At 47.7% G+C, this 22,417-nt stretch overlaps 2 protein-coding genes across 5 annotated transcripts in view; one reads left to right on the plus strand and one right to left on the minus strand.

The window, feature by feature from the left end:
• Positions 1 to 20,411, plus strand: part of LOC144503902 (disco-interacting protein 2 homolog A-like) — a 304,026-nt gene extending 283,615 nt beyond the window's left edge. For all 4 annotated transcript variants that reach the window (XM_078228953.1, XM_078228954.1, XM_078228955.1 and 1 more), the window contains 5 exons: positions 9,201 to 9,258; positions 11,406 to 11,480; positions 12,966 to 13,140; positions 14,529 to 14,652; positions 16,353 to 20,411. In XM_078228953.1, coding sequence (XP_078085079.1) covers positions 9,201 to 9,258; positions 11,406 to 11,480; positions 12,966 to 13,140; positions 14,529 to 14,652; positions 16,353 to 16,605 — 685 coding nt within the window. In that variant the 3' untranslated portion in view covers positions 16,606 to 20,411. The remainder of the gene's footprint in view (positions 1 to 9,200; positions 9,259 to 11,405; positions 11,481 to 12,965; positions 13,141 to 14,528; positions 14,653 to 16,352) is intronic.
• The window catches only part of LOC144503908 (cyclic nucleotide-binding domain-containing protein 2-like), a 51,964-nt gene continuing 49,932 nt past the window's right edge, over positions 20,386 to 22,417 (minus strand). The window contains exon 13 of the mRNA XM_078228973.1: positions 20,386 to 21,322. Within this exon, the coding sequence (XP_078085099.1) occupies positions 20,983 to 21,322 (340 nt within the window). The 3' untranslated portion in view covers positions 20,386 to 20,982. The remainder of the gene's footprint in view (positions 21,323 to 22,417) is intronic.

A 22,417-nucleotide genomic window follows, 5' to 3' on the forward strand; every position in this document is an offset into this window, starting at 1 on the left:
GGCCTATTAACTTGCATCATTATTTTTAGTGCTTTGTCTATCTGCAGCTCTGATTCCTATGCTACCTTTAAATGTGTCTTTTCCAAGGAACATGTGGGAGTGGCACAGTGGTTAGCACTGCTGCCTCACAGCTCCAGGAACCTGGGTTCGATTCCCGGCTTGGTCACCATGCAGATTCTGCACAGACATTCTCCCCGTGTCTTGCCTGGGTTTCCTCTGGGTGCTCTGGTTTCCTTCCACAGTCTGAAAGACGTGCTGGTTAGGTGCATTAGCCTCTCTAATCTAATATTTTCTTGCCTCTATGTGCTCCATATCCCTCTATTCCTGGCCTATTCATGGATCTATCCATGCTAAATTCTCCCTCAGTGTACCTGAACAGGCGCCAGAGTGCGGCGACTCGGGGATTTTCACAGTAACTTCATTGCAGTATGTACAATTCTGGTCGCCACACCACTGGAAGGATGTTGATGCATTGGAAAGGGTGCAGAAGAGATTTACCAGGATGGTGCCTGGTTTGGAGGATATGGACTATGAAGAAAGGTTGAACAAACTTGGATTGTTTTCATTGGAGCGTTGGAGGATGAGGGGGGACCTGATAGAGGTTTACAAGATTCTGACAGGCTTGGATAGAGTGGATAGTCAGAGTCTTTTTCCCAGAGTCGAAGAGTCAATCACCAAGGGGCATAGGTTGAGAGTGAGAGGGGGAAAGTTTAAAAGAGATGTGAGGGGCAGGTTTTTCACACAGGTGGTGAATGCCTGGAACGCGCTGCTGGAGGAGGTGGTGGAAGCAGATTCTATAACAATGTTCATGAGGCACCTGGATAGATCCATGAATAGGCAGCGAATAGAGTGACATGGAGCACATAGAGGCAAGAAAATAATAGGTTAGAGAGGCATCTGTGTCAGCACAGACTTGGTGGGCCGAAGGGCCTGTTCCTGTGCTGTACTGTTCTTTGTTCTTTAATGTAAGACTACTTGTGACACTAACGAATAAACTTTTTCCTTATTCTCCCTACCAAAATGTGCTAACCCCGACTTATCTGTATTTAAGTTTATGTGCCACTGGGCCAGTTTATTGCCTTCCTGTATTTTGTCATAGTCCTCTTGATATTAACTATAGCAATCCCCTCCCACCCCCGCCGCCAATCTCAGGAGCTACCTTTAACCCCTACCCTCAGTTTTGCATTTAGCTTGCTATCCAAACTGTTACTTGCCTCCTGACTCCACACACACTGACCTTCGTCACAAATCTATTCTGTAGAATCATAGTGAAGGCTTTTTGGAATTCCAGTAAGTTGCACCTTTGACTTTCCCCTTTCTGTGGCTTCAGTGAATTCAACCAAGTTGATCTTCCTTTTTTTTCCCTCCACACTATCATATTATCGGTGTCTGATTGTTTTTAACTGCAATTGTACAGGGTGTTGGTGAGGCCACACCAGTTTGTGCAGTTTTGGTGTTTTTATCTGAGGAAGGAGGTCCTTGCTATGGAGGGAGTGCAGCGAAGGTTTCCCAGGCTGATTCCTGGGATGGCAGGTCTGTCATATGAGGAGAGACTAAGTCGGTTAGGATTATATTCACTGGAGTTTAGAAGAGTGAGAGGGGATCTCATAGAAACGTATAAAATTCTAACAGAATTAGATGGTAGATTCAGAAAGAATGTTCCCGATTGTGGGGGAGTCCAGAACTAGGGGGTCATTGTTTGAGGATAAGGGGTAAACCTTTTAGAATTGAGGCGAGGAGAAATTTCTTCACCCAGAGGGTGGTGAATGTGTGGAATTCATAGAATCGTACAATGCAGAAGGGGGCCATTCGGTCCATTGGGTCTGCACCGACCCAGGCCCTATTCCCATAACCCCATGCCCTAGCTAGTCCCCCTGGCACTCGGGGGCAGTTTAACGCGGCCAATGCACCTGATCCGCACATCTTTGGACTGTGGGAGGAAACCGGAGCACCCGGAGGAAACTCGTGCAGACTGTGACCCAAGCCCGGAATCGAACCCGGGACCCTAGCACTGAGACACAGCAGTGCTAACCACCGTGCTGCCCCACAGGACGTAGTTGAGGCCAATAGATTGTGTGATTTCAAGAAGAAATTCGATATAGCTCTTGGGGCTAAAGGGATCGAGGGATATGGGGGAGAGTGTGTGAGTGAGAGAGAGTGTGTGTGAGAGAGGGTGTGTGTGTGTGAGAGAGGGTGTGTGTGTGTGAGAGAGAGAGTGTGTGAGAGAGCATGTGTGTGAGAGAGGGTGTGTGTGTGTGAGAGAGGGTGTGTGTGTGTGAGAGAGGGTGTGTGTGTGTGAGAGAGAGAGTGTGTGAAGGGAGAATCAGGATATTGAATTTGATAATCAGCCATGATCAAAATGAATGAGCAGGCTCGAAGGGCTGAATGGCCTCCTCCTGCTTCTAGTTTCCCTGTTTAGATGAGGATTCCACTACCTCCTGCTAATGTTCAGTAATTGGTCCGTGCCTGTGTTTGTTTTACCTCCCGTTTTAAACATCGGATCACAGTAATACCACTTCCATTTCACTACTATACGTGCTTTCTTTTTAAATCTCTTCCCCGAGTACGGGTGAACCTACACCACACAAGCGGCAAGGGTTCAAGAAGGTGGCTCACCACGTTCTGGGCAATTAGGGATGGGTAATAAATGCTGGAGTAGCCACATCCTGCAAACGAATAAATATTTCATAAAACATGTCCTTTATATCTTTGATTTATCTTCTGACATCACGTCCACTAGGTTAGTTTCCCTGGTAAACCTTGAGGCAAAGTGATTGATGGTTTTTGTCTGCTTTGCTGTTGTGTGTGAAACCTTGGCTTACCCTGCACGTTCTTCCCTGTTTTAATGTTATGTGTCCTCTTGGAGCAGGCAGTGCTGCAGTGCAGTCTGATCATGTGAAAGGTTGTTTATTGAACAAAAGCAAAATGCAGTGGATGCTGGAAATCTGAAATAAAATTTAAAAACGAAAAGAAAACAGAGCTGTTTCCCCAGGTCAGGTCGTTTCGGTGGAAAGAGAGGGAGTGTTATAGAATCCCAACAGTGCAGAAGGAGGCCATTCAGCCCATCGAGTCTGCACCGACCGCAATCCCGCCCAGGCCCTATCCCCATAACCCCATGCATTTACCCTGCTAATCCCCCTGATATTAAGGGGCAATTTTAGCATGGGCAATCCGCCTAACCCGCACATCTTTGGACTGTGGGAGGAAACCGGAGCACCCGGAAGAAACCCACGCAGACACGGGGAGAACGTGCAAACTCCACGCAGACAGTAAAGAAAAGTAAAATTTATTTATTAGTCGCAAGTAGGCTTACATTAACACTGCAATGAAGTTACTGTGAAAATCCCCTAGTCGACACACTCCGGCGCCTGTTCAGGTACACTTAGGGAGAATTTAGCACGGCCAATCCACCTAACCAGCAGTCTTTCGGACTGTGGGAGGAAACCGGAGCACCCGGAGGAACACAGGGAGAACATTGTCTGCATTTATTTGATTTGATTTATTATTGTCACATGTAGTGGTATACAGTGAAAAGTATTGTTTCTTGCACGCTATACAGACAAAGCGTACTGTTCATAGAGAAGGAAAGGAGAAGGTGCAGAATGTAGTGTTACAATCATAGCTAGGGTGTAGAGAAAGATCAATTTAATGCGAGGTAGGTTCATTCAAAAGTCTGATGGCAGCAGGAACTCCGCAGAGACGATGACCCAAGCTGGGAATTGAACCCGGGTTCCTGGTGTTGTGAGGCAGCAATGCTAACCACTCTGAAAGGCACAGTGGTTATTACTGCTGCCTCTCAGCGCCAGGGAGCCGGGTTCAATTCCCAGCTTGGGCCACTGTCTGTGCGGAGTCTGCACATTCTCCCCGTGTCTGCGTGGGTTTCCTCTGGGTGCTCCGGTTTCCTCCCACACTCCAAAGATGTGCGAGTTAGGTTGATTGATAAATTGACCCTTAGTGTCAGGGGGATTAGGACAGTAGATATTCGGGGTTGTGGGATAGGGCCTGGGTGGGATTGTTGTTGGTGCAGACTCGATGGGCCACCGTCGAGCATACATCAGAGGAGCATCCAGAGAAACTCACGCAGACGCCCACTCCCCAAATGCCACGGTTCCCTGACAAACCAAAAATCTATTTATCTTAACCTTGAATACCCGAAGGATGACATTCCAAAGATTCCCAATCTGCTGGAGTGAAGAAATTGCTCCACATCTCAGTCCTGAATCGGTTAAATATGTTGTCTCGATTATGGCTCCTTCCTGGTCTCAATTCTGACAAGAAATCAGCGTGAGAACTGCTCTCTGCCTTTATTCAAACCTGCTCCAAATAGAAAATTAAGAGATTTGTCATCCTGCCGACTCAAGCAGCTCTGATGATGTGTCTAGCGCTGAATACCTAAGCACTGGATCCTGAGTGTATAAATAGCGCTCTGACAACTCTATAATTTTGAATGTTCCATGTTGTGGGCTATTTCTGGTCTATGTCGAGTTGATTAGATGGCATTAAAGCGCTAATTCTGAGAAGTCTTGCTGTGTTCCCATTAATTGAATCACATAACAGGTGTACTGCCTCTTGCGATGAGATCTCCGAGACTGAGATAACTGTGGAAGTATCTCCCGCAGTGCTTCCACTGAGAAAGTCTGCAGTTACAGAGAACCATGTGCTGCAAGACAGCTTTGCCCAAGTTGGAAAGTCTGCAATTCTTTCTCCTGCTCCCTATTTCATCTGAACTTTGTACAGGGGCGGCATGGTGGCACAGTGATTAGCACTAATGCTCATAGCGCCAGGGACCCGGGTTCAGTCCCAGCCTTGGATTACTGTTTGTGTGGAGTTTCTACATTCTCCCCTGCGTCTGCGTGGCTTTCCTCCGGGTGTTCTGGTTTCCTTCCACAGTCCAAAGATGTGCGGGTTAGGTGGATTGGACGTGCTAAATTGCCCCTTTGTGTCAGGGGGATTAGCTAGGGTAAATACACGGGGTGATAGGGATAGGGCCTGGGTGGGGTAGTCAGTGCAGACTTGATGAGCCGAATGGCCTCCTTCTGCGCTGTAGGGATTCTGTGAAAAGCTGCTAAAGAAATAGCAAAGATGGCTCGGTGGCACAGTGGTTAGCACTGCTGCCTCACAGCGCCAGGGACCTGGGTTCAATTCCGGCCTTGGGTCACTGTCTGGAGTTTGCACATTCTCCCCATGTCTGCGTGGGTTTCCTCCGGGTGCTCTGGTTTCCTCCCACAGCCCAAAGATGTCGGAGTTAGATTAATTGGCCATGCTAAATTGGTGTCGGGGAATTAGCAGGGTAAATATGTGGGGTTACGGGAATAGGAGCTGGGTGGGTTAGTTGGTGCAGGCTCAATGGGCCGAATGGCCTCCTTCTGTACTGTTGGGATTCTATGATTCTAAGTTTCTTCGTGTATCTATTTGAAGCATAAACACCAAATTGGTGGTGGATTTTGCCCATCGCCTGGCTGCCCGTGACATGTTTCCCCTTGTAGTCAGTCGGTAGTAAATAATTTGGGCATTGCTGAGAAAAGAAACATGCTGTTGAAGCTTTCCGCCTTGCACTCATCAGGACAGATTCACAAGAATACCAAATCTCAAAGGGAACAATTTGTGCTGCATGAGGAAAAGGTGCTGATTGGTTGGCAACAACAACACCCATTTGCCTCGACTCAGCAATTCTCCTGCAGAGAAATTGCAATCTTCTCGCGGAATAAGAAAGAAAATTCTCAGTCTGGCACCGTCATCACGGGAAGTGCAGCAAAGATTCAATTGGCCACCTGCTCTAATAGCTCTTTGTGTGTTGGTGCCAGGTTTTGTCTGATAATGCTCCTGTGAAACATTGCAGGACATATTACTATTGTAAAGGCCCTATAAAAATTGTTATATCAAGGCGTTTTGTTCTACGAACACAAAGTTAGCTCATCTTCATAAGACCATAAGGAACAGGAACAGGAGTAGGCCCTTCAGCCTATTGAGCCTGCTCTACCATTCAATAAGATCATGTCTGATCCGACATTCCTCATGCCCACTGTCCTGCCCTTACTTTCCCCGTAACCCTCGATTCCCTTACTGATAAAAAATCTATCTCAGCCTCCAAAGACTGAATTAGAATAGAATCATAGAATCCCCACAGTGCAGAAGGAGACCATTTGGCCCATCGGGTCTGCACTGACCACAATCTCACCCAGGCCCTATCCGCATAACCCCATGCACTTACCCTAGCTAGTCTGTCTGACACTAAGGGGCAATTTAGCATGGCCAATCCACCTAACCTGCACATCTTTGGACATAGTTGACACAGTGGTTAGCACTGCTACCTCACAGCGCCAGTGACCCAGGTTTGATTCCCAGCTTGGGTCACCGTCTGTGCGGAGTCTGCACGTTCTCCCCGTGTCTGCATGGGTTTCCTCCGGATGCTCTGGTTCCCTCCCACAGTCTGAAAGACGTGCTGTTTCAGGTGCATTGGCCGTGCTAAATTCTCCCTAATTGTACCTGAACAAGCGCCGGAGTGTGGCGACTAGGGGATTTTCACAGTAACTTCATTACAGTGTTAATGTAAGCCGACTTGTGACTAATAAATAAACTTTAGAAACTTGTAAGAATTAATCCAAAAAACTAGCAGTGCTTATTCCCAATCTGATTGCTGAGTGAGGAACCAAGTGAAAACAGAATCTTCATGGAGGATAAAAACACAATGAGACAATGGCACATTGCTTATTTTGGGGTGGCACGGTGGCACAGTGGTTAGCATTGCTGCTTCACAGCGCCAGGGCCCCGGGTTCGATTTTGAGCTGTCTGTAAGGAGTTTGCACGTTCTCTCTGTGTCTGCGTGGGTTTCCTCTGGGTGCTCCGGTTTCCTCCCACAGTCCGAAAGATGTGCAGGTTAGGTGGATTTGCCATGCTAAATTGCCCCTTGGGGTCCCAATATGTCTAGTTTAGGGATGAATGGTGCAGATGTGGGGTTACGGGGATGGAGCCTGGGAGGGATGCTCTGTCAGAGAGTCGGTGTAGATAAGCTGGGCTGAATGGCCTTCTTCTGCACTGTAGGGATTCAATTCTCAACCCTCTGAGAGAAGAAATTCCTCCTCGTCTCAGTCTTAAATTGGAACCCTCTTTATTCTGAGACTATAGCCTCTGGGTCTAGGCTCTCCCATGAGGGGAAACAACAACTTTACCCTGTCAAACCCCTTAAGAATCTTCTATGTTTCAATGATATCACCTCTCATTCTTCTAAATTCCAATAAGTAGATTCCTAACCTGTTCAACCTTTCCTCACAAAACAATCCCTCCGTACCGGGAACAATCCCTCCGTACCGGGAACAATCCCTCCGTACCGGGAACAATCCCTCCGTACCGGGAACAATCCCTCCGTACCGGGAACAATCCCTCCGTACCGGGAACAATCCCTCCGTACCGGGGATCATAGTGAACCTTCTGACCGGCCTCCAATGAAATAATATCTTTCCTTAAATACGGGGAACAAAACTGCTCATTCAACCCAGTATTAAATAGTGTCTTGTAAGATCGGTCCAATCAGAAGTATTACTTCATCAGTTTGTAGATTGGAAACTGATAGGGGAGTGCTTTGTGAGACTATTATACAAAATTGCACTTGCAAAGTCGCTGCATGGGACAGGCAATCTTTTGGAAAAAACTCTCGGTATCCCTTCAAAGGAAGATTTGGTTTTTTTAGATCTGGCATTTACTGTTGAAAGTCTTGAATTTTTATTCATTCAGGGGACGCGGGCATCGCTGGCTGGGCCAGCATTTATTGCCCATCCCTAGTTGCCCTTGAACTGAGTGTCTCACTCGGCCATTTCAGAGGGCAGTTCAGAGTCAACCACATTGCTGTGGCTCTGGAGTCACATGTAGGCCAGACCGGTAAGGACAGCAGATTTCCTTCCCTAAAGGACATTAGTGAACCAGATGGGTTTTTCCGACAATCGACAATGGTTTCATGGTTATCAGTAGGTTTTTAATTCCAGATTTTGTACTGAGTTCAAATCCCACCATCCGCAGTGGTCCCAGAGTATTGCCCCGGCTCTCTGGATTACTAGTCCAGTGACAATACCAGTATGCCACTGAATCATAAAATCCCAATAGCGCGGAAAGAGGCCTTTTGGCCCATCGAGCCTGCACTGACAACAATCGCCCCCCCCAGGTCCTATTCCTGTAACCCCATGTGTTTACCCTGCTAATCCCCCTGACAAGGGACAATTTAGCATGGCCAATCTACCTAACCTAACCTGCACATCTTTGGATGCTAAGGGGCAATTTAGCATGGCCAATCCACCTAATCTGCACATCTTTGGATTGCGGGAGGAAACTGGAGCATCCGAAGGAAACCCACACAGACACGGGGAGAACGCGCAAACTCCACACAGTCAGACAGTTGCCCGAGGTTGGAATTCAATCCAATCCCTCGCGTTGCAAGGCAGCAGTGCTAACCTTTGTGCCCACCGCACTACCTCCCCTGCAACCACTTCTATCTGAGGCTGTGCTGCGATCACTTCAGTTAGTATGTGGAGGATCATTCTCATCCTTAGCTTGACACTTGAACCTTGGAAGTGTTTTGGTTTTGGTTGGGGTGAAGGTGGAAGTGGCCCATGGCTGTTATTTAGCATGCTTGCAAGCGCTAGTCCAAAGTTCCAAAGATACAAGGCTGTCCTTCCATTTCTCTCTCATGCACGTGTTGGATAACTTATATTGTCCTATATTATGTTGGGTGGCACAGTGGTTAGCACTGCTGTCTCACAGTGCCAGGGATCTGAGTTCGATTCCCGACTTTGGTCACTGTCTGTGTGGAGTCTGCACGTTCTCCCCGTGTCTGCATGGATTTCCTCCGGGTGCTCCGGTTTCCTGAGTCGAAAGACGTGCTGGCTGGGTGTATTAGTCGTGCTAAATTCTCCCTCAGTGTACCCGAACAGGCTCCGAGTGTGGCAACTCGGGGAATTTCACAGTAACTTCACTGCAGTGTTAATGTAAGCCTACTTGTGACACATAAATAAACTTTAAACTATATTCTAAAAGTGAGAGAGACCATTTGAAAGCTAGTTCATTCTTAAAATGAAGCTACTGGCAGAATTTTGAATGTGGAGAAGGGGGTGGGATGTATGCACAATGTGCGTCTGTGCACGGGCTTTTGTTTTAAACTCTGTTGAATTTTCTTGTTTCGTTTTTAACAAAGGAACTAATTTCTCTTCTAGGGTGCGCCTGGTGGAGAGAGGATCCCCACATAGTCTTCCGCTAATGGAATCGGGGAAGGTCAGTAGATCAAGGACACATGCGGTGCGGGGGGGGGATCCTCTGTGACACTGGGAAAAGATACAATTTTCCTCCCATTTGCTTCAAGAGATTAAATAACCTGCGAAAGAAACGTGAAGAACTAAGGTTCCTCATGTTATAAATCACCAAGACATTGGGGATTCAGTCAGGTCAACCTTAAATTTTTTTACTGAAAGCTGAGTGCAGAATAAAGGGAAAACTACCATGGGAATGGTGCTCAGTACCTTGAAAAGGGCGGCACAGTGGTTAGCACTGCTGCCTCACAGCGCCAGGGACCCGGGTTCAATTCCAGCCTCAGGTCACTGTCTGTGTGGAGTTTGCACATTCTCCCCGTGTCTGCGTGGGTTTCCTCCGGGTGCTCCGGTTTCCTCCCACAGTCCAAAGATGGGTGGGTTAAGTTGATCGGCCATGCTAAATTGACCCTAGTGTCAGGAAATTAGCAGGGCAAATATGTGGGGTTTTGGGGATAGGGCCTGGGTGGGATTGTGGTTGGTGCAGACTTGATGGGCCGAAAGGCCTCCATCTGCACTGTAGGGATTCTATGATTCTATTCTATGATTCGAAGAGTTAAAGTTGGAGACTACATTGAATCTTGATTGTAGTATCATGTAATCTAGTGAGAAGAAGGAGGGTGTACGATGCTGTATTTGCGGGCTAGGAGGAATGCAGGCCATTTTGGTTATTACTTTATTCATTCGTGGGCATCGCTGGCTGGCCAGCATTTATTGTCCATCCCTAGTCGCCCTTGAATTGAGTGTCTCGCTCGGCCATTTCAGAGGGCAGTTGAGAGTCACATGTAGGCCAGACCGGGTAAGGACGGCAGATTTCCTTCCCTAAAGGACATTAGTGAACCAAATCGGTTTTTCCGACAATGGTCATCAGTAGATTCTTAATTCCAGATTTTTCTTATTGAATTCAGATTTCACTGTCTGCTGTGGTGGGATTCAAACCCATGTCCCCAGAGCATTGGCTGAGTTTGTGGATTAATAGTCTAGCGATAATTCCACTACGCCATCGCCTCCCCAAAAGCTTGTCGACATGTATTGGACACTTAGTCTTCACATGTGTTCTGTAACAACTAGACTTTGTTCCCTTAATGGTTGGCAATATCTCCTATCCTATAAAAGCAAAATACTGTGGATACTGAACTACAAACATAAATGCTGGAAATACTCAGTAGGGAGGCAGACTCTGAGAGAAACAAAGCTAACTGTTGGAGATGTCCAAAGATGTGTAGGTTAGGTGGATTGGCCATGCTAAATTGCCCCTTAGTGTCCAAAGATGTGCGGGTTAGGTGGATTGGCCATGCTAAATTGCCCCTTAGTGTCCAAAGATGTGCGGGTTAGGTGGATTGGCCATGGTAAATTGTCCCTTAGTGTCCAAAGATGTGCGGGTTAGGTGGATTGGCCATGCTAAATTGCCCCTTAGTGTCCAAAGATGTGCGGGTTAGGTGGATTGGCCATGCTAAATTGCCCCTTAGTGTCCAAAGATGTGCGGGTTAGGTGGATTGGCCATGCTAAATTGCCCCTTAGTGTCCAAAGATGTGCAGGTTAGGTGGATTGGCCATGCCAAATTCTTCCTTAGTGTCCAAAGATGTGTAGGTTAGATGGATTGGCCATGCTAAATTGCCCCTTAGTGTCCAAAGATGTGCGGGTTAGGTGGATTGGCCATGCTAAATTGCTCCTTAGTGTCCAAAGATGTGCGGGTTAGGTGGATTGGCCTTGCTAAATTGCCCCCAAGTGTCCAAAGATGTGCAGGTTTTGGTAAATGCCCCTTAGTGTCACGAGGTTTAGTAGAGTAAATATGTTGGGTTACAGGGATAGAGCATGTGTGGGGTTGCTGTCAGTACAGGCTCGATGGGCCGAATGGCCTCCTCCTGCCCCGTAGGGATTTTATGTCTCAAGTTTGAAGCAAGTCTTGTCCTCTGTACTGACTTAAAACTTGTTACATCCCTTAACATTTCCCAGTTCTGATGAAAGTGGAACTCCTACTGTTACCGTTTATGAATGGCTAACTTTTTATCAAAGTCTAAAATGCTATTGAATCAGTGAGAGCTCATGGCAAAAAAATATATTAAACTACCGAACCGACCTTCTGCTCAGTCTCTTTAATCTTTCTTTTTGCAGATTCTCCCAGGAGTGAAGGTGATCATAACTAATCCGGAGACAAAAGGCCCTCTGGGAGATTCCCACTTGGGAGAGGTGAGGTCAGGTTTGAAGCTATCGTGATTTCCGCAGGTTCGAAAACAAAACTGATTCTGCTGGTGATGTTTATTAATGCAGGGGGAATGCGACAGTGTTATGCTTTTTGTTTGCCACGCGTTTAATTTATTGCACACCAGCAAATCTATAAATTGGTATCATTTCTGAAGGAGTTTGTAATTAATGGCTGGAAAGAAAACTTAGGTTTGGCTTTTGTTACATTCCCTGTTTCTAGGCAGGGAGTTGATCAGACATGTATGTTTGCTGTCGACTCTTTTCCTTCATCTTATTGTCAGACAGAAGTTGCTGGAGGGATGTGTATCATGTTTCAGATGGTGCTGCACCTGCCTTGCTAGCTTGAGATTCAGAGACTGAGTCCCTTTGTCCGCGAGCCTTCCCATAATTCTTCTGTTCCCTTCCACACCAGCAAAGGTGATCCTGAGTGCAGTTACTGTTGCTGTAGAATCCCTGCAGTCCAGAAGGAGGCCATTCGGTCCATTGAGTCTGCCCCACCCTATCCCCATAACCCCACATATTTACCCACTAATCCCCCTACAGATCTTTGGACACTAAGGGACAATTTAGCATGGCCAATCCCCCTAACCTGCACATCTTTGGACACTAAGGGGCAATTTAGCATGGCCAATTCCCCTAACCTGCACATCTTTGGACACTAAGGGGCAATTTAGCATGGCCAATTCCCCTAACCTGCACATCCTTGGACATTAAGGGGCAATTTAGCATGGCCAATCCACCTAACCCGTAAACCCAGAGGAAACCCACGCAGACACGGGGAGAATGTGCAAACTCCACACACACACAGTGACCCGAGGCTGGAATTGCACCCGGGTCCCTGACGCTGTGAGGCAGCAGTGCTAACCACTCTGCTACCGAGCCGCCCCATATGTAGGCAGGAATGGCATGAAATAATCCCCAGTCGCAAACTGTGAAATGAATGAAGAGTTGATCTGTTTTTGGGGTGTTGCCTGAGGCATAAATGTTGCTCAGGGCGCTGGAAGAATTCGCCTGTTCCCTTTCAATCAGTGCAAGCTGAAAGCCAATGGGGCCTCACTTTAATATCTGGTCCAAAATTTGGCACTCCATTAATCCAGCGCCCTCTCAGTACTGCGCTGAAGGTTTAGGCTGGATCAAAAGTCCCCAAACTGTTTTTGAGCCATCTCGTCAGAGATTCCTGGCCCATTTCCTGACTGAAAACAAAAGCTATTTTTGCATTATTAACATTAGTGGCAGTTTATCTGGTGAGGGTGGCCAGTTGGTGAAGTGACTAGCATGTGATCCAGAGCGATGCCAAGAGTCTGAGGTTCGATCCCCGTCCCCGGCTCGGGGAGACCTGGGGTTGGCCTGCCTTGCCCGACCTCATAGTAGAATCGCTGCGTGAGATTGACTTCTGACCTTCACTGACTGGCTACTCGAAGTTTGGAACAGGGAGGAAATCCTGCTGAATGTGATATTTTCCTTGCACAGATCTGGGTGAGTAGCCCCCACAACGCGACCGGTTACTACACGGTTTATGGCGAGGAGTCCTTGCACGCTGACCATTTTAACGCCCGGCTCAGTTTTGGGGACACGCAAACCTTGTGGGCACGGACAGGCTATCTGGGATTTCTTCGCAGGACGGAGTTGACGGACGCGACTGGAGGTAAGATGTGGTTACGCACCAACAACAGTGAAAATAACATTCCGCTAATCGCTCAACGTGTCTTTGAGAGCTCATGAACACAGATGTGTCAGTGTATTTGGAAGTGTTGGACATTATTCAGCTACTAATTTAAACTCTTTCCCAAGCAATCCAGTTTAAAGTGATAGACAAGGACAGGAGTTGAATCGGACTCTCTTTACAGTCTTCCTTTTATCTACTGACGCTCAGTAACAGTGTGTACTATCTACAAGATGCACTGCAGCAATTCACCAAAGATCCTTAGACAGCACCCTCCAAATCCACGACCACTTCCATCTAGAAGGACAAGGGCAGCAGATACATGTGAACACCACCACTTGCAAGTTCCTCTCCAAGCCACTCACCATCCTGACTTGGAAATACATCACCGTTCCTTTGCAGTCGCTGGGTCAAAATCCTGGAATTCCCTCCCTAACGGCACTGTGGGTCAACCCACAGAACATGGACTGCAGATGGCAGCTCACCACCACCTTCTCAAGGGGCAACTAGGGATGGGCAATAAATGCTGGCCCAGCCAGCGACACCCATGTCCCACGAATTAAAAAACACTTTAAGTACCAAACTCAAACTTATAACAGTTGCAACACTTTGACTCTTTAACTGAACTTTTACTCTTAACTCAACGTTAGCTCTTTAACTGAACATTAACTCTAATTCTTTTCCTGAAAATAGATACTACCCGGGTTAGAACAAAATGGCCAGGTCCGTTCTCGGCGTCGAATCTACCCTCATGGTCTTTCTCTGAAGATGTTCTTCAGGGCACAGTTGACCTCTCGAGTTATCGCTGGAAACAAAGGCTCAAACACATCTCTTTATCCTAAACCTCTTGCATTCTTCCAGAAAGTTCTGTGACACCCAGCCACTGGTGTAACCGGAAACTGATCACATCACTCAACCAGGCCAATGGAATTACTTGTAAACGACTCTATAACACTCACCCAAGCCTGCATGTAGGACATATAACTTCGCCCTGTCGGTGCCATGAGGTCTAACTCAAAACAAACATCTTCCTATATTTGGTTAACACAGCAAGTATCAGGTCACAGTTCCCAGACCAGGTCATGGCTCTCAGCAACTTTACGACCTGCATCTGTTTTTAATTATAAGTTGACCAAAAATCCCAGCGTGTTAACTCTCAATCAGAATCGCTCTTTAAAGTCAATATGCTATTACTGTCGTTAAAATCATTGTTGTAGTCGTTCTTGCTCTGTCTACATGGAGGATGTCCCTGCAGTAAGATGTCGCACATGGACTGATCATGTTAATTTGAGGTGAGGGAGTTGGGCCTCTTTCCGTGAGTTTAACCAAAGCTGACTTTCTCTCGGTGATGTTTCTCTCCTCTGCCACAGAACGCCATGATGCCCTTTATGTGGTCGGGTCCTTGGATGAGACGCTGGAGTTGCGAGGAATGCGTTATCACCCGATCGATATTGAGATCTCTGTGCTTCGATCGCACAAGAGTATTGCTGAATGGTAAGGTTGTGGGGTAACCGGACTCGGTAACGAAGCAGTCAAAATGATGAATTGGTCCAAAGCAGCTTGCTGCTTGATTCACTAACCCATGACTCGAGACAAAAGTGTTGAATCTAACTGAACTGCCGATTTGAGAGCTGTTTGGGAAATGCTTCACCATACGCACCTATCATTCTATTTCATTGATGAGGGCTCATTCACTGAGCAGTGGGCCAGAGCTCAAAGGGGTATTAATGATTTGATTTAAGATTTATTATTGTCACATGTATTGATGTAAAGTATTGTTTCTTGCGTGCTATACGGACAAAGCGTACTGTTCATAGAGAAGGAAAGAAGAGAGTGCAGAATGTAGTGTTACAGTCATAGCTAGGGTGTCGAGAAAGATCAACTTAATGCGAGGTAGGTCCATTCAAAAGTCTGACAGCAGCAGGGAAGAAGCTGTTCTTGAGTCGGTTGGTATGTGACCGAAGACTTCTGTATCTTTTTCCCAATGGAAGAAGGTGGAAGAGAGAATGTCCGGGGTGTGTGGGGTCCTTAATTATGCTGGCTGCTTTTCCGAGGCAGCGGGAAGTGTAGACGGAGTCAGTGGATGGGCTTCGCTCATGACCCTTGTGTGATGGACTGGGCTTCGCTCATGACTCTTTTGTAGTTCCTTGCGGTCTTGGACAGAGCATGAGTCATACCAAGCAGTGATACAACCAGAAAGATTGCTTTCTATGGGACATCTGTAAAAGTTGGTGAGAGTCGTAGCTGACATGCCAAATTTCCTTAGTCTTAATGGGAAATCAAGGAGTGGAATTAAGTTGGAGAAGACCTTGGGTCAGGAGTTACCAACCTGGGAAATACCCTAAATGTTTAAGAATCGGCACTTAATGTGCCGTGACGAATTGGATTTTACCTGAATGGACCCTCAGATAATTCCCTTAAGTTTTTTTCCCCTTTATTCTTTCATGGGATGTGGGTGTCGCTGGCTGGGCCAGCATTGGTTGCCCATCCCTAATTGCCCCTGAACTGAGTGTCTCGTTTGGCCATTTCAGAGGACATTTTAGAGTCAACCACATTGCTGTGGCTCTGGAGTCACATGTAGGCCAGACCGGGTAAGGACGGCAGATTTCCTTCCCTAAAGGACATTAGTGAACCAGATGGGTTTTTCCAACAATCCATGATAGTTTCACAGTCATTACTGAGTCTAGCTGTCAAGATTTTCTTCTTAATTTATCTCCTTGCAACTTACAGAATACTGAAAGGCCTGGATTGAGTGGAAGTGGAGAAGATGTTTCCATTAGTGGGAAAGACTAGGGTCCGAGGGCACAGCCTCAGAATAAAGGGACGATCCTTTAGAACTGAGATGAGGAGGAATTTCTTCAGCCAGAGGGTGGTGAATCTGTGGAATTCATTGCCACAGAAAGCTGTGGAGGCCAGGTCATTGAGTGTATTTAAGACAGAGATAGATAGGTTCTTGATTGGTAATGGGGTCAAAGGTTACGGGGAAAGTGCAGGAGAATAGGGTTGAGAAACCTATCGGCCATGATTGAATGGCAGTGCAGACTCGATGAGCCGAATAGCCTAATTCTGCTCCTATATCTTATGGTCTTATAAGCCCCCAGCCCTCCACTTCATCACCTCCCCCTTCCCTGTGGCATTGTTCATCGGTCTAGTGTTTGTGTCCTGTTTCTGATGGCTTGTGTTTTCTGCCGCAGTGCTGTCTTCACGTGGACCAACCTGCTTGTCGTGGTGGTGGAACTGGACGGTTCGGAGCAGGAAGCGCTGGACCTGGTCGCCCTGGTGACCAACGTGGTCCTGGAAGAACACTACCTGATTGTGGGCGTGGTGGTTGTGGTGGACCCCGGGGTGATCCCCATCAACTCGCGCGGCGAGAAGCAACGGATGCACCTCCGGGACGGTTTCCTGGCCGACCAGCTCGATCCCATCTACGTGGCCTACAACATGTGAGCCCCATGCTCGGAGACTACTCACTGCTGCCGCTGCCTCCCGTGACGGCGCCCCCAATGTGTTGATCTTGAACACTGCACTAAAAAGAACACGCGAGGCGGACCTTGCTGGGAGGCGGCGATGTGTGCGTTAAGGCCGTGCATTCGTTCGGCCTGATCTGTTTGTCAGCCATTCCCCGTGGCGGTGTGTTCCGCGTAACTCCGACGCCCGTCATATCAAAAGCCGATGGGCTTGTCTGCCCACATCACTGCTGGTGCCATATTTCAATGTGAAAGTAGTGTTCTAGAAACCTCACTGTATCACAGCACACTCGAGAGAACCACACAAGCGGCAGCCAAGCTCATCGTTCCATCCCATGTCGCCGCAGGATTGGAAGACGCATCAAGTCCACCAGTGTTATATTTTTTCTCGAATCTCGTTCCGGCTGTTCAGGCTACCACGTGGATTTGGAAATTCTTTTTTCGTGCCTATTTATTCTGTTAATCCGTGAGTGTCATCGTCTGGCTGAACCGACAACGGTCCGGTATCCCGGAGTCGGTGGGGAGGGTCGGGTGGGGTTCGGGAGTGGGCCATTCATTCTCTCTAAGGCTGTGCCCATCAAGTTCACCTTCATCAGGGAGCGATGCAAAGTGGCCCATTGGTTATGTCGGGGGTGGGAGTGGGGGGGGGTGGGGGGTGGCTAGGGTCGTCCTGGGGCAGTCAGCTTCAGGAGACCTGAGAGTGGTAACCCCCCCCCCCTCCCCCCACCGCCACCCACCCCCCCCCCCCAAGAAGTTCTGCCCCATTGTCGTGATCTGATCCGTTAAGCTGACGAGGGTCTTACCCGCTTGTGCCACTGTCGTGATTGTTTGCGAGCCACGGTTACTGGGGTCTGAGCGACAGAAACCCACCTCAGACCATCTTCAATCGCTGGGGAGGTGGGGGGGGGGGATAAGTGAAAAGGAATATCCGGTCATTTTAATGATTAGCATATTGTGATACTTTCTTTTATAAAGTATTGTCATTCCATCAGCAGGATCAGATTGCAACACTCTCATTGTTAACGAGTTTTCTTCCATTTTCTATAATAATGCCACAGGTGTCGATCTTTGATCTTGCTGCAAAGGATTTTGGGAGGGTCCTCGAGAGTGGTTTTGCTCATGAAGTTGCTAAAGGGATTGAACTGATGTGAAATTCAAGCCTTTCCATTTGATTATTAAGCTCCAATTTGCACCATGTTGTTGACATGTATTTGCATATCTGGCTGGCTTTCTTTTTTGCGTTCTGGGCCTTGAGACACGAGGATAACTCGGCAATTACACAAATAAACCAAGTTATTGCAGAGTTTGCCGTTTCCTTCCTGGGCAATCCGTCTTGCTTTACCTGGCCTGCAGAGCCACCACCTCTTTGTGCTTTATCTCATCACCATCGTCACGATATGACTTCAATCTTGCCACGCCTCGCCGTTGCTGTTTTACCGGGACTTTGGTTTGTAATCACGGTAAGTGGACCGTCGGTGCTGGTGGTAACAAAACACGTCGTGATCTTGCCAAGGCAGTCCGAGCATTCTCATTTTTCCTTTAAAACATACGATGTTGCAACTTAAATCCAGATCAGAAAATGGTAAAAAGCTCGCCAATCCGACATGGCCCCGTGCCCATGTCTCAGGCGTGCGATTCAACGTGTGAACGGGCATTGTGAGAGGGAGTGTGCTGCCCACCATTCGAGTCGCGTTGCTCACTCCACATCCAGGAGGGATGAACTGTCGAAATTGCTAATTCAGATGTTTCAGTGAAAGAGTCCCAACAGCGGCTCCTCTGGTATCTGCGCCATGGCATTAATAGACTGGGCCCTTCAGCAGTGTTTAAAGGGGATTGTTGTATTGGAATAATATATTTAAATAATGGGTGGCACAGTGGTTAGCAGTGCTGCCTCTCAGCGCCAGGGACCCGGGTTCAATTCCGGCCTCGGGTGACTGTATGGAGTTTGCACGTTCTCCCCATGTCTGCATGGGTTTCCTCTGGGTGCTCCGGAGGAATGTCTATAAACGAGTTGTACAGCTGGCACGGCTCTGAGCTGCTTGGCACATCATTGGGTGAGGTGTTTTGAGAAGCAAGAGCTCCTCTGGCAGCTGTTTGTGTCCACTTTCTGTATGGTTGCTACTAGAAACCAGGGCAATTACCCCTCTTCCACAACCCACCCAAGTTCAAACCATCTGCTTAGTCTTCCCAGCAGTACGGTGGTCAGCACTGCTGCCTCAGCACCAGGGACCCGGGTTCAATTCCGCCTTGGGTGACTGTCTGTGTGGAGACTGCCCGTTCTCCCCGTGTCTGCGTGGGTTTCCTCCAGGTGCTCTGGTTTCCTCCCACAGTCCGAAGATGTGCAGGTTAGGTGCTCTGGCCATGCTAAATTATCCCTTAGTGTCAGGGGGATTAGCAGGGTAAATATGTGGGGTTATGGGGATAGGGCCTGGGTGGGATTGCGGTCGGTGCAGGCTCGATGGGCCCAATGGCCTCCTTCTGCTCTGTCGGTATTAGTCATGGTAAATGCACAGGGTGGAGGGGAGTTCCTGGTGGATGCTCTTTCGGAGAGTCAGTGCAGACTTGATGGGCCGTTTGGCTCCTCCGCAACCCCCGCTCCCCTGACCCCTCACACGGTCAATGCACCCTAACCAGCATGCCTTTCGGACTGTGGGAGGAAACCGGAGCACCCAGAGAAAACCCACGCAGACACGGGAAGAATGTGCAGACTCCACACAGACAGCGACCTGAGGCCGGAATCGAACCCGGGTCCCTGGCGCTGTGAGACAGCAGCGCTAACCACTGTGCTGCCGTGCCACCCTTATTGTCACCTTCTTACATCCCTCATTCATATAACAGTGTGATATAAGCCTTCTGTCCTGCACAGAGGTCTCCAACCAAATAAAACATGACAATTACTGGCAACTATTATGAGTTTTGAAATCGCAGAGTGTTGCTTGGCCCATTAATAGAATTTGATGTATACTGTCCGAGCGGGGTAGTGCTACGTTCCATTACAGTTGTTTTAAATACACCCCTTTGTTCCAAGCACTAACCCAATATTTATTGAATCCACATTGCATTCTGGTATGCAGAATCTCTCTCACATTTATTAATATACTCTGCTAGTTACTGTCAGAATCACGTGTACACATCATTGCCAGTATGCCCTCTGCTGGTTATTGTCAGAATCACGTGTACACATCTTTGCCAGTATGCCCTCTGCTGGTTATTGTCAGAATCACGTGTACACATCTTTGCCAGTATGCCCTCTGCTGGTTATTGTCAGAATCACGTGTACAGACCTTTACCAGTATACCCTCTGCTTACACGCATTTACCAATGCACCCGTGTCTGTCAGAATCTCTCACTTTTACCCATTTGCCAGTGATACTACATTTGGATGCAGGGCAAACAATGAGTGTGTCACAAGTTGACTACAACAGGACACAGGCCGACAGCATAGGCAGACCGTTACCAGATGGAATTTAATACAGAAACGTGACAGAAGAGACGGCGAGAGGCAATACAGACTTTATGACACTTCTACAGAGCGTGCAGGAACCCTGAGTTCATCTGTGTCCATTGAAAAAGGTCGCAGGACACCTCGAGAGTGCGATTAGCAAAACCTATAGGAACTCGGGCTTCAGAAATGGAGGCAGTTATTACTGAGGCTTCTGTACCCAGTGTTCCTGCAATTAATGTCGGGTTAAAACCTTTTATTTTAACCCTCTTACAAATGATTGACAAGTGCCAGAACGTATTGTATTTTATTTATTTTGCTTTGCCCACATTAAAGTGGTTTAAAAGGCGACGACTTCATTTATTGGTTGTAAATTAACTGAGAATCCTTTCAGGCTACGATGAACCATTAATCCCAGGAGAGGGGAGGGGCAGTGTTCAGTTTGTCCCATTATACTGTCAGGCTGTTTGTCAGACTTGCTTGGTGATGTGGGAGCATCAAACACAATCAAAAGATGCAAATATTTTTTCAATTTTCCTGATGGAGTGACATTGGGTCATTGTTGAGATGGGACTTTCTCGCCCTGGGTCGTTCTGGTGCTGGGAGGCTCTCATGCACGGTTGCTACGGTAGTGAGTATGGTACTGCGTCTTTCTGGTGTGGGGTCTTCCACACAAAGTCCTCTGAAATGCACAAAGTCGACATGTCTCGTGCTGGGGTGGGTGACGGAGGAGGGAAGGAGCAAAATAAAGCAAAACAATAAAGGAACAGAAAGGAAAGGGTGCCTGTGTAATTTTCTACTCTGATCACCACAATGGGGGAATGGGAACCAAAAACACAACATGGGAAGCAAATGACAGCAACACACTGAAAATTGCAGATCTGAAGAAGTGTAGAGAGGAAGGCTGAGACCTGGTCAGAACAGCAGGTTGTCGACACTGGATGGAAACCTGTGAATCCCGTGAATGAGTTGGAGGTCCAGCTTGGGCAGTGTGGTGCTACCGTCGCTTGATCTGACGAGTGGTGCTACATAATATGAAGGCTTGGACTGAAGCAGGTTCCAGTTGCTGGCAATCTCCGGAAGGTTCAGGATGCCAGTCTTGTCAATCTCGAACACATCCTCGCCTTGTCCCGACACTGTCGCCTGGCCAGCTCGAGTGAAGTGTTGGGACTTGCGGGGGAAGTGGGAGATCATGCTCTTTTTAAAGATTTTCCAGATATTATTTTTGATAAAACGGTCGCAGAGTTCTTCGTCACTTCAAAAGAATGAGAGAATAATAGATTGTTGTTGAACCTGACATACCAGCAAGCAAACTAATTTGGGGATAAAAGTGGTAGAAGTCTGGAACCCCTGTCACTAAAAAGCTGTTTATTTCTCAGTCACAAGTAAGGCTTACATTAACATTGCAATGAAGTTACTGTGAAATTCCCCTAGTCGCCACACTGCGGCTCCTGTTCGGACCAATGCACCCTAACCAGCACATCTTTCAGACTGTGGGAGGAACCCGGAGCAGACAGTGACCCAAGCCAGGAATCGAACCCGGGTCCCTGGAGCTGTGAGGCAGCAGTGCTAACCACTGTGCCTATGTGAGTACAATTATATAGCATTAGCCATTCAGCCCTAACGCACCATTTTAGTGCTTACAAGCCTCCTCCCGTCCATCTCAATTCATTGATGCAATAGATCATTCTTGAAAAGCAGAATACCGCAAATCTGAGTTTAAAAACAGGGTGCTGGGATCTCTCCTGCTCTGGGGCGGCACAGTGGTTAGCTCTGCTGCCTCACAGTGCCAGGGACCCGAGTTCAATTCCAATCTTGGGTGACTGTGTGGAGTCTGCACGTTCTCCCCGTGTCTGCGTTGATTTCCTCCAGGTGTTCCGGTTTGCTTCCACAGTTCAAAGATATGCAGGTTAGGTGGATTGGCCACGCTAAATTGCCCTGTAGTGTCAGGAGGACCAGCAGAGTAAATACGTGGGGCTAAGTGGATAGGGCCTGGGTGGGATTGTTGTTGGTGCAGATTGATGGGCAGAATGGCCTCCTCCTGCACTGTAGGGATTCTATTCTATACTGCCTGACATTGGTGGGATTTTACAAGCTGACACTCAACCTAGTTTCTGGAGAAGAGTCATCAAAAAGTTGGGACGTCTTGTTGAAGTTGTACAAGAGATTGGTAAGGCTTGGAATACTGTGTACAGTTTTGGTCACCCTATTATAGAAAGGATATTATTAAACTAGAAAGAGTGCAGTAAAGATTTACTGGGATGCTACCGGGACTTGATGGTTTGAGTTATAAGGAGAGATTGGATAGACTGGGACTTTTTTTCCCCTGGAACGTAGGAGGCTTAGGGGT

The sequence above is a fragment of the Mustelus asterias genome, chromosome 14 (genome assembly GCF_964213995.1).
Source record: "Mustelus asterias chromosome 14, sMusAst1.hap1.1, whole genome shotgun sequence".
Classification (NCBI taxonomy): Eukaryota; Metazoa; Chordata; class Chondrichthyes; order Carcharhiniformes; family Triakidae; genus Mustelus; species Mustelus asterias.